General features: G+C 43.3%; 1 protein-coding gene across 1 annotated transcript; it reads right to left on the bottom strand.

Moving 5' to 3' along the window:
* Positions 1-5,527: 5,527 nt before the first annotated feature.
* On the bottom strand, positions 5,528-9,083 carry LOC102700955 (protein terminal ear1 homolog). The gene is made up of 6 exons (XM_040520234.1): positions 8,375-9,083; positions 8,091-8,259; positions 7,518-8,012; positions 7,259-7,396; positions 5,988-6,129; positions 5,528-5,899 (listed from the first exon to the last, which is right to left on the bottom strand). The coding sequence occupies exons 1-6, from the start codon at positions 9,081-9,083 to the stop codon at positions 5,528-5,530; spliced, it is 2,025 nt and encodes a 674-aa protein (XP_040376168.1).
* Between the last annotated feature and the right edge of the window lie 3,683 nt (positions 9,084-12,766).

The raw sequence follows: 12,766 nt of genomic DNA, 5'->3' as shown, positions 1-12,766 counted from the left end.
GAAAATTGTTATGCGTAGGACTTAATCATCCGATTTACGTACGACTCAACTATCGGCTATCGTATCCCTTACTTGATCTTTTTATCTAATTAATGGTTATAGTAGCATTTTAGTTAACCATCAATGATGTCTTTCGTATAGTGAGACTGGAGAATAATTTGGCCAGTTTTGCACATCAACAAGCTACTACACCAGCAGCAGCCGAACGCTGGTGCATGCGATGCGATGCGATGGATCGGCAAACACCCCACTGTTTCGGGTCGCAACGCGGGCGCCTCGGAACACGGAAACTAATGTCCCTGCCTCGGTGACCCCGAAAGCGCCCGCAAATCGCAGGTTTTGGCACCCGGTCTCTCGCTGATCTATCGTGCATCTCTCTCTCGGGCTCGCACCGGGACGTGAGCCGGCGCAACTCAGCTTGTCGTCGTCGACCTCACCTCGGCGAGCCACAAAATCCTACCTGCTGCTGGGTCGAAACCATGCACGCCCCGAACCATAAACTAACCCCTCAACTTGATCGAGAATCGCACTAAGCAAACCGAAGTGATCTCTGGCCTGGTCCTGCAGCGCCCACACGCGCGCACGAGTGCAGCACAGCAGCAGCGTTGCATCGGTTTTGTGGGACGACGACGACGACGACGCTGTCATGCGTTAGTGCCAGAATAAAACGAAAAAAAGAAGGCGATAAATTAAAGATCACACCGATCGATCGCAACTCGACTCTGTGCTGCATCGATCACCGAGGATGACGACACGCACGACCCGAGTAAACAAGAGCCAGCCGGCCGGCCGGCAAGCCGTTTTGCACCCCCACTACCTACTCACTCCTCACGCCCGCGGGGGACCACGCGCGCAGTGGCTCATCCGCCGTACGATCCCCACGCACGCACGCACGCACGCACGCACACGCACACGCACAACCGAACACGTTGTAGCACGAGTAGTAAAATAGTTTCGCACGTAACCCCACGGTGGGATGCACGGACGACGCTGCGCGGTCAAAGCACTAGGACCGACACGAGAGACCACCACACGGGTGGGTGGCTGGCCGGCCAGATAGCTCCGGCCGGTGGTGTCCGTCTCGGCTTCGGCTGCGGGAGACGCGCGGTGGCCGCGGCTTCGCTGCCGCTGGTTGGGGTGGCGGCTACGGCCCGGGCCGTTAGAGGAAGTTCAATAGCATAACCAACTACCTCCAATTCATCTATAATCAATCTAATACTTAATTTATATAATAGTTATCAATAAAATATCAATATATAGTCTCACATGTTATACACATATTTTGTTTTACAACGTGTGTACAGCTGGCTACAAATTAATATCTCATCTTTTTTCTCTATTTCTATTTATCTTTTTAAAATATGTTTATGTCTGGCTACTAACTGCTCTTAAAGCCGCGCCACGCCGATGTCAGGTGGTGGTGGGCGGGTCATGCGTGGCCGTGACCCAGGGATGTGGACCGCAAACCGCAGCCACCTGATCTCGCCGTGCAACAAAAGGGAGTAACGACACATGAAATATAGCGCGCGAGTACACACGGCCGCGCTACACGTGGTGCCTGGCGTTGTCCCAGGTAAACGGAGCAGAACACACTGGCCGGTTATTCGACGACGACCAATCTTTTTTCTCTTTCTTTTTCATAGCAGTATACTCTCTCCGTCCTTCCGAAAAAGGACGATTACTTTTTTTTTCACCGATACTCCATTTTGTAAGCAATAATTACATTCCGAATTTAAAGTTTTTTTCCCAGCACCACTCTATGTTGTAAGCAATTATTGTATTCAGAATTTAATATAATAGAGGTAAACTATGTTGAGATTTTTATAAAAATTAGAGTTACATTAAAGTTTTTTTAAAAAAAGACATTGTATTTAAAGTATGCATTATACGAGAAATAGTCTAAAAGTGTTTTTTTAGACAGAGATACCACTCTCAAAATCTCCAAGTCAGCTGGCTACTCCCAGAATCTTCAAACCCTTCTAAACAAATTAGGCTCTTATAATGTTTCCAGGAGTTATACTTTTACGCTCTAGCACATCAGATGTCTAGACACTTATTATAAATATTAAATATAGACTATTAATAAAATACATTCATAATCTTAGACTTATTTTCGAGACCAATCTAATGAGCTAAAACGTAGCATCATATAGGCTAATCATAGATTAATTAGGCTCAAAAAATTTATCTCGCGGATTAGTTCTCATTTATAAATTGTAGCTTTATATGGTTTTTTAATTGTTAATTTGAATTTAATTTTTTTCCAATTATATTTTTAAATTGAATATCATTTACCTGTATTTTAAAATACATGGTACATAAACTCTTTTCTATATGATATTTAATTTATAATTGAAAGTTTAGATATTTCAAATAGTATTTATACATTGATTTTTTCTCTTAATTTTTGCCAATTTTTGACTGCAAATATAGATCTTTTCAAATTGTATTGATAGATAGACTCTTCTCTAAATATCAGTTATTGTAAAAATTTTAATCGAGATTTGAATTTTACTAGACTGTATTTACACATGGACTTTTTTATTTTTTTATTGCTAAACTTTATTACGCATGGTCTTGCAGGATGTATTTCTTTCCTTGTCCGATTGATGCTGCTTCTCCGATCTTTTATTTTTATCCTGATCTTTCCGATCAAATTGACGTTTATCTTTTTTTTTTGCCCGATTGATTTTTGTGATCGATCTTTTTTCTCTTTTTTTATTGTGTCAGATTGATTTTTTTCATTTCTTCCGATTGATTTTTTTTCAAATTGACAATTCCTCTTTTCTGTCCGATTGACTTTTGGGCTTAAGATCTTTTCTCTTTTTTACGGTGTCCGAGTGATTTTTTCCTTTCTTCCGATTGATTTTTTTATCCTCTTATTTTTCTTTGATTAATCTTATAACTTCTATCCCGTGAGAAATAACATGAAGCTTGTTTCTCTGTTACTTTATATATCTTTATATATATAATAGATAGATTAGTTTTTTATTAATCTATATTTAATACTTTAAATTAGTGTTGAAACATCCGATGTGACGTATGGCTAAAAAGCTTAACTCCATAAAAAAAACCCTTAGAATACTAATCAAAAAATAAAAGTACACGCTAAAACGTACTACCTAGGCACCTAGCTACAGCTTTCAAAGCTCACTACTCCTACTGGCTACGTCTCGAAACATGATAAAAAATTTTCCGCGAATTAGATTAAATCATGTAATAACTACTCCATCCGTCCACGTTACAAGAGACTTTGAATTTTTATTTGTAACGTTTGACCACATGATTTATTAAAAATTTTTAAATATTATTTATTTTGTTTATCATTTTATTTATTATTAATAGTAGTTTAATTATTACTTATAATTTTTATATTTACACTAAATTTTTAAATAAAACCAATGGTAAAAAGTTACTGGACGGAGGTAGTACCTCATTGTTGCCATATTAATCATAGTGAATTTATTAGTTCAATTTACCCATGTAATAAACAATTATTATGTATACTGCACAATATCTACCTCATCTCAATCGGAATATTTGTACTACGCTACGATAGCTTTTCTTCTTCTCTCCAACGTGGGGAGTTTTAAAATATAAGTATTTACGACAATATCCGTATTAGTACTTGTCCCATAGAAAAATTATCAACTAAAATTCTTTCTATTTTATCACCATCCACTCTATAACTATATGCATGCTTTATTTCTCAATACATTACAATATATTTTTCTCAACCATATATATTAAAACGAAAGGAGCAAGATTGCATGCAAGTTGGTATTAAAGATTAGACAAATTTAAGCACTGTCGATATAGGTTTTGAGTAATTTAATAACCGTTGTTTATTAAATATACACACACAGCTAGACAAACAATAGATAGCATACTTACTTGTCTGTATAATATTTATTGCGACCATGTTTTTCTCTAAAAAAAAGTCTAAATGAGACCCCCTGCTGAAAAAAATTTAAAAAATATGAAAGTGGACCTCTTATTTAATTGATTTGCATGGTATACACACCAAAAGCTTGAGATTAATATGCTTATATTAGTAATAACATATTAATGATATTTTTAAAATATTAAAACTTCCATTGCAACACAAGGATAATCTGCCAGTTGTTTCTAAAGGAAATAGGACGACTGTGGGACCAAATGTGTACATGACAATCACCCTACCAACTCTACGAAGAAAAATATGGATGTGAGATTATGGTTCTACATCTCAATAACAAATATATGCCATAATTATAAAATAATTGTAATAATAGGTTAGTGAGAATTTTGTTTAATTAAAATTTTGTTGTAATACACGGACCATATGCTAATCCATAAAAAACTAAAAGCATGCCCAACACTTTTATCATCTCGTGCCTAGTACAAAATAGAAGACGAATAGTTAAAATAATCAAACCGTTTATCTAATCCATTCTCTATTTTTATCTTTATCCATAGTAAGAAACTTTTTAAGCAAAATTTTGATAAGGCACTAGATATACTATACAATTGAACCCTATCCATATATAAAGCGTAGAAAAAGCACAGAAATAAGAAGGCAGAAAACACCTCGTGTTAAGGGTCCACCTATTAATCAAGCGTTTAAAAATTTTAATTCAATCAATTAAATCCGGTAGGATAATTTAAAGACATCCACGCAAGGCAAAAATTCCATTCACGCTCCCTTCCTGAGCCCCGCATGCATTACACCCGTGTTGACAGAATAGCAAAAAATCATCTGTTTGATCAAAATACCAAAAGTGTCATGATAACGATCCTCCAAAATCCATAAGATTTGAGCGAATATAGGGAATTCCTTACGATTTTGGAATAAATTACCAGATTAACAACTAGAAACTTTTTCATTGAATTAGCAAATGGTTGCCACAGTTCTTTTGTTGCAAAGAAATCTTAAACTTGAATATATGTTCTTTTTCACTAGAATCAACCAAACTAAGATTACGTGCGAAATAGACATTTTCTTGCATTTAACAGATATCTATTATTTCGAAAAAATAGTACTTGACGCACTAAAATCCTCCAAAACATAAACAATAAAACAAAAACTATAACAATGATACGACGAGATTCCGACGAAGATGGTTTGAGAGAAGATTTGGGTAGATCTGATCAAATCTATCAGTCATCGATCACACAGGCCCTCGAAATGTGGAGTGTTGTAAGCTGTAAATTCCAAAGAAACGAACGCATGACGAAGAATAGTTTTGCCCCCCGGCCCCCTAGCTAGCTCCAAGTTTCAAAGAAAGAAAGCTTAAAACCAAAAGAACACGACTCTCGTCTCATCTGCAGCTCTACTACTACCGCTACCCTCTCAAAACAACATCAAATCGCTTCTTTTTCTCGAGTCCTTTCCTACTCCTATCTCTGCTTAAGCCATAAATGAAATCACCTGTTCACTTCACTTGCTTGCATGCATGAGCCGCGTGCAGCAGCCGTAGCCACCATCATTGTTACTCCAGTCGCCAGGCGCCGCTTCGGTTCAATCGCCAGCTACCCCTAGCAGCTGCTAGTCGGTGTAGCCCAGGCGCTGTAGCTCCAGATCGAGCCCCGGGTCGGCGTCGTCGCCGCCGCCGCCGCCATGGACGTCGACGTCCTCTTCGGGCTGGATGTTGGACGAGGTGGTGGAGGACGCACCGTCGCCGGAGGAAGACGGCGCTGTCATGAGCTCCTGCGCGAGTGGGTCGACGCTGGCCGCGCGCCTCTTGGGCGGCGACGACGCCCCCGACGCCGACGACGGAGCCGGCGAGCGGCCGACCAGCGGCACCGGCTCGGTGAGCAGCTTGCCGTCGCGCGGCGGCGAGAACACCACGGGCAGGTACTCGTCGCTGTCGCACGGGAACTTCGAGTTCTTGAAGTGCTCCTTGAGCGCGTCCAGTCCCTGCGCATGCACGGGTTAGCAAACATGATCACCGCGCCGATTGCTGGAGTTACCCGCAGAATTGGGAGATATTCCATGGTGGTCGTACTTGTACGCGTGCGTAAGTGACTTGGCAAATCTTGCGCGAGTTGAACACTTCCCACGGCTGCTTGTGGAACGCCTTGTACAGTCGCACGGCGGCCTCCGGCGAGGTGAGGTTGACGAAGCCATAGCCTACATTGCACTTGTTGCTGCATGGCATCATATTTTAGTGTAACTTCTCAACAAGTACAAACCAAGTGCATAACCATTTCTTATTCCAGAATTATTAACTTCTCAACAACTGATAAAGAACCTGGCGACCAAAATAAGCACCCATAAGATACAATTTGTCAAAGGCCAAGAACACAATATTCTCGGAATTGAAGTCTTCGAAGTCAGAAGTTGTGGCGATTAAACTAAATTAACATAATACTTTTATCATACTTTTATTGTTGTGGAGCACCCTTTTGATTCCACAATGCACTCTAGTCATTGGAGCATTGAGAGGTCTTTCCTCAACTTGATTCATGCAAAGATAAAAGTTGGTACTCCGGTGAAAAGGAAGTGGTTAATTGTGCATTGGTCATCCTACCTTTTCCTAAGCAAAAAAAACAATAGATGTCAAAATTGAAAACACTTTTGCATTGATGCACCTTTTCACCGCTACTCCATGACGTCTAGCTCCTGCCTTTTGCATTGGACTTTGCTATGGAGATGCAGGTCAAGACAGCAGAAGCAAGCAAGCAAGAAAGAAAGCGAGGCAGGGAGGAGATCCTAGAGGCAGGTGCGCAAGAAAGGTAGACAGGTGAACAGATCCTCATGATCAGAGAGAGGATGCATGCAACAAAAGAATTGATGCATCAAAACGATAAGGATCTGGTGCGATCTCCCTTGGGCTGCCAATTTCCTTTCCATTTGGGCTATTACAGCCATGGCACCAGAGTAGGCGTCCATATGTGTTGCAGACTAGCAGTACAGTGCAGTAACATGCTAGTACCACCACCATGAAGATAGATACCTCGATCCACAAGCTCACACTATCATCGTCAGCTAGAGCTCCCAACAACCCATTCATCTCCCAGTACATTTCCAAGAACCCTTCCCGCAGCAATGCAATTATCCATTGCACGATTCCCCTCAAGAATCATACTGGAATTAAGCTTCTTGGACACACTTGGGAACACTGGAATTCCGACTGAATTCTCAGTGGGGAAGTGAAATGAAGCAGCATGGACACCTTCGTTGTCATTGGGCGTGGCCTGTGTGCCTGTGTGTGTCGCAGTGTTCTTGCATTGGGCACCATAAAATATAAATGCAGCATATCGGGAGCTGACTCACTTGAAATCTATGGGGAGGTAGAGGAAATCGTAGGAGGAGAATGGCTGGCCGTCGCTGCCTTCGTCTTCGCAGCTCGCCTCGATCTGCTGGTTGGAGAGGATGCAGTGGTTGTCCAGCATGTTGAGCAGCAGCTTCTGGCTGCGACAGAACACAGACAAGCTCAGGCATCAGTGCGCGCTCGCGACGCGAGGCGATTCCGGGCTCACCGCGCCCATGAAATATAGCATTTCCTCAGCAATGTGGAAGCTAGCGGAGTAACCTGTACTTGTTTGGTATGTTCCTGATCATGACGGTCGTTCTCGTGTCCTTGCAGGTCGCCGGCTCTTGAGTCTCCGAGGAGGCGTCGCCGGCGGCGGACGCATCGGGTTCTTTGAATAGGAACCGCGCCTCCCACCCGCTCTTCTGGCCCCTCCAGCTCCCGCCACGGCCGCCGCCGCCGCCTTTCTGGCCTTGCTTGCTGGGTGCCGTTGCGGTAGACGACGACGACGACGATGCCGAAGCCGCTGCGGAACACGCCGTCGCCGCGCTCTTGCCGCCCTTCCGCTTCTGCTCGTGGCCCGCGTTGCCCCCCTTGGACTGGCTACCCGAGCTACCTTTCCCTGAGCTCCTCCGTAGAAGCACCACGCCTTCTCTCGCCTTGCCCGAGCCAGACGACGACGGCTGCGCCTGTACCGGCGCCGGCGCCGCCGGGCGCCACGCCGCCTGCAGCCTCGGCGGCGTCGGGGCCAAGGGCTGGTGCGAGACGTGACCGCGCCTGCGTGCCAAAGCCACAGCCAGATTATTTTTTACCGCGCGGGTCGACGGGAATTCACACCGACGGGTAGAATTTTACCTCCGCGTGCCGGGGAGGGAAGGGCGTGTGTACTCGATGATGAGGCGTCGGCCGAAGAGCTCCCTGCCGTTGAGCTCCGCGAGCGCGTTCGCGGCGTGGCGCGTGTCGAAGAACTCGACGAACTTGTGGCTCGGCCGCTGCGCCGACTCCCTCACGTCCTTCACGTCACCTGCAACTCACGAGGCGAGCCGACCAAAAGAATGAATTGGTTGGAAACACAAGAAGCGAAGCGAAACACGGAGGAATTCGCGGAAGCAGCAGGCGTGTGCGGGGGTGCATTATACCGAATGCTTGGAAGACTTCGCGGAGCTCGAACAGGGAGACGCCTGGGAGGGAATTGAGCACGACGAGGGAGCCGCGGCTGGCGCCGTCGTCGGGGACGGTGGAGGCGGCGGCGAAGTGGGCCCACACGGCCTGGCCGAGGACGAGGCCGCGGTTGTCGTCGTGGGGCCAGTCCCAGCTGGACGGCGGGGGCCAGGTCGGGGACGAGGCGGCGGCGGCGTAGAGCTGCCCCAGCCGGCACTGCTGCCGGATGTGCTGCTCCTGGACGCCCGTGACGGCGAGCTCGGCGGCGCGGAGATCGAAGAAGTAGACGGTCGCCACGCCCTCGGCCGGCACAGCCGACGCGTCCACGGCGCGCACCGCGCCGAACGGCGCCATCGCGCGGGTGATCTCGTCCTCCGGCGCGTGCGGCGGCACCAGGCTCAGCACGACCGCCCGGCTCGCCGGGCCATCCACCACCGTCGCGGCCGCCGGCACGCAGTACCCAGGCTGCGGCGCCATCGTCGCCGGCAGCGGCGGAGGCGGCGGCACGGGCACGGGCACCGCCGGCACGACCTGGTACGCCTGCGGGCAGTACAGCTGGTGCGGCGGGACCAGCTGGAACGGGAACGGCGCGCCGACGGCGGGGTAGAACGCCTGCGCCCCGGCGTCGAGAAGGTTAGATGCAGGTCCCTGCATCCCACCCACGCCGCTCCCTCCTCCTTCCTCCATGCCACCACCCACACGTACGTGCCAAAGAAACTCACCACGCACGGAAGATCTACAACTTTCTAGAGATCCGCGATCATGGCCCCCGATCAAGAACCCAGCTAGAATTGTACTTTCAGGACCCCCACCCCTCTCTCTCCCTCCCTCTGCTTAGCTAGTTTAGCTGCGTGTGGGGGAGGAGGGGGGGGGGGCGGAGTGTACTTGCTGCCGGTGGTGGCTAGCGCCGTTGGAAGAGAGAGAGAGAGATGAGAGAGAGAGGCGGTGGGAGAGAGGAGAAGCTCTTTTTATGGTAATGGTCGCGGGAAAAGAAAGCAGGTGGGCTTTTATTTGGAACGCTACAGGAACAAAGGGGAGGGAAGCAAGGGAGACGGTGGTGGCGGAGTGGAGCGGAGACGAGACGAGGAGAAGCGTCGAGTCGAGTGGAGTGTGAGGAGGGAGGGGAGGCGAGGTGAAGCGTGGTCAGGACAGATGCTACTGCTACAGTGGCACGAGGAGAGAGGGGGGAGGCGGTGTTCTTCTGCCGGCCCCTGCTTTGCTTGGATCCTGTATAGCGCGAGCAAGGCCTGCTGATCCTGTAGTAGCTTCCTGTTGATCTGGAAGGATTAGTGTAGATATGCAGGGACCTGGTTTTTGTAACAGAAGTCAATTTTATGGTATGTTTTTAACTTTTTAATCATATAGTTGTATTATATAAAGAATTTGCATGGATTGTGTTTCATAAAGAATTTGTACCTATATTGACACGTATGACGTGTCTTTTCCACGTAACTACGGTTATAGCCTACTCTCTGTCACAAATTATAATTATTTATATCATTTAAATGTTGTACTACAGTATAAACATTTTTAAACGTATCTATCAACCGCTTTGTATACAAAATTATTCTTATTTTATCTCTACCTATCTTATCCCTCTCATCAATTCATCATTTATCAATTCATCATTTATTAAGGGCTAACCTAAAGCTTTTCTGTTAACCTTAATATATACTAAGTAACATATAAATGTTTTTATTTTTGGACGAAGATAGTATATCCATCATGGTTTAATGTACATATTTTTATCAACTTAATATGGTAGGGTAATACGTTAGGCATATAGAGCTACTACCACCACCCCAGAAACACATTTTTGACTAATTTTGTTATCCCGTAAAAACTTTATTTTTTAATAATTATTGCATTAGTTTAATAAGTAGAGGATAAATGTAGTAGGATTTGGAAAAGTTAGAGACAACTGCTTTGGGTATTAAAAAGTGAGGGGCATTAAAGTTTTTTAAAATTTTATAGGTGTATGTGAGGTATGCTAAAATGAAGTCTTGGATAGATGGAGTATTTATTAAGATAATTCCAATGGCTTATAATATATTCATCTTTATAGCCTCTTATTTGTTCAAAATAAGATCAGCTTTAAGCGAGTTTGTCAAAGTATAAACATACATTATAACTAAATAAAGTGGAGCTGAATGCATTGAAATTAGATAAAGGATGGAGTATCGGAGTGTTTTTCCTTATCTCGTTATGCATGACATGAGTGAAAATTGAAGTTAATGTGGAACGACAGGAGTAATACAATAAAACTACCCCAAACCTCTTCATTTTAAAATGTATATAGCTATATTTTATTACTTTGCGATTTATCGGGTACTATTTAAAATATAGTTCCTCCTATTCTCTTAATATGATACGGGTTATTACTATCCAATATGCAGAAAAAAAAGATAGGGATACATGTCAATATCTTTCTAAAACAAGCGATACTTATTATCTAACTCGATGGTTCCTTTTTTTAATAATATAATAGATTTATAAAATTACCATACACTCTTTTGTCATGATCACATTCCACAAATGAGATCGTGTTTTTACACCTGTATCTATCAGCCTCGCCGTTGTGATTCGGACCCATCACGGTATTATGATAATTTTTACTCGTAGAGAGGACACACAATTTTCTTAGTAAAAGTATCTCCAAGACAGCAGATGGATAGACTTCTCACCATATGGTTGTCAAAATTGCTCGGGGGCCACTAACTGTTTGAGCTTGGCACGTTCTATACCCAATTTGAACTCCAAATGAGCTGAGCCTGAGCTTTTGTTGACTGATCTCAAACTTCACACTATCTGATTTTTGTTGTTTACTTGCTAAACTAATTTATCAAATATATCTTTTTATATATGCACGGGATGAACTACCATAAATTAAAATCCTATATTCGATTTATTTCTTTTACTCCGCTTCCATTGCTACAATTATTTAGAGATTAATTACTACGACTTAGATATTATCCCTAAAATATATTATACCACTTGTAAACTGAGCTCGAGATTGTATTGAGCTCGAGCCTACGTATCTAGGTTCACATGAGCTCGCGACAACACTAGACATATCTCCAAATCTTCCCTCTACTTGTTGCCACTGAGTTTGGTTTGAAACTAAATTTTGTCTTACCAAAAATTTTGTAGTGCTACAACCCTAGATTTTTTTTGACAAATTTGTAGTGCCAAAACCTTAGAATTTTTTGGCAGTTTCAAATTTGTTTGTATTGAATTTGAACTAATGCCGTTTGGATTTTTTTTGTTAAAAAGCGAAAAGATGACCCCATAGGTGGAACACTATTGAAGTTACCAAAGTTTGGTATGGCGAAAATTAGGGCATATTCGTTTTGAAGGAAAAACAAATGATTGAATTTATTTGTAAGTCATTCGGTTTGTATGAATGAAGTATAGGAAAATCAAAGTATTTTTTTTCTTTCCTACAACTTGTAGAGATAAAACATAGCAAAATTTTTATCCACTTAAACTTCTTGAAAAAAATGATATAGGTTGCTGTTGCCATACATTCCTGTATCTTCACTTTTTCTATTTCTATAGATTAAAATCGCTCCAAATCGAATAGTTCTTAGCTTCAAACCAAATAAGCATGAGGCAGTAAAAAAATATGGAAGAGAGCTCGTTGTCAACAAATTTGGCGCATAAGATCACATTTCATTGCTACGCTATCAACCCTCAATTACTTGGTAAAGCTAGGACTATGGGTTGATGTTGTCATACATTTCTATATCTTCACTTTTCCTATTTGTATGAGTAAAATTGCTTCAAATCAATAGACCTTTGGCTTCAAACCAAACAAGCGAAGCCGTAAAAAATGTGGATGGAGAGTGCACTGTTAACAAATTTGGCACAGAAGGATCTCGTTTAGTTGCTACGGTGTCAATCCTCGATTCTTTGGTAAAGCTAAGACTAGGGCAAATTTCGGCACTACTAAATAGTTGCTAAAATATAGGCTAAATTTGGTCAGATTAGGTTGACCAACGTGGAGATAAAATGTGAAATTGAAGTGAAGAATGCTCTAGGTTGATGCCTAATCTAGCGTGGACATTACCAATAAATTTGCTTCAATGTAAATCAAATATAAGTACTATTAAAGCTACCAAAACATTGGTCGGACATGTTTTGGTAGCAATCTTGGCAAATTAAATGGTATGCCAATTCGGATTCTGTTCTATTGCAATCAAGATAGAGAACAAAAAGGTTGATTTAATCCGTGACCTAAACTAGTCCTACCAGCTTGGGATCATACAGATGCTAGAACAAAAGTTTAGGTTTGAATCAAAATTTTCGACAGTCTATGGAAAAGTTACTGTGGTAAGGGCTACTATTTGGGAATGCCAGTTCTGGCCCCT

Source organism: Oryza brachyantha, chromosome 1 (genome assembly GCF_000231095.2).
Source record: "Oryza brachyantha chromosome 1, ObraRS2, whole genome shotgun sequence".
NCBI lineage: Eukaryota > Viridiplantae > Streptophyta > Magnoliopsida > Poales > Poaceae > Oryza > Oryza brachyantha.
The sequence above is the reverse complement of the archived record's forward strand: the minus strand, read 5'-3'. Positions and strand labels throughout refer to the sequence as shown.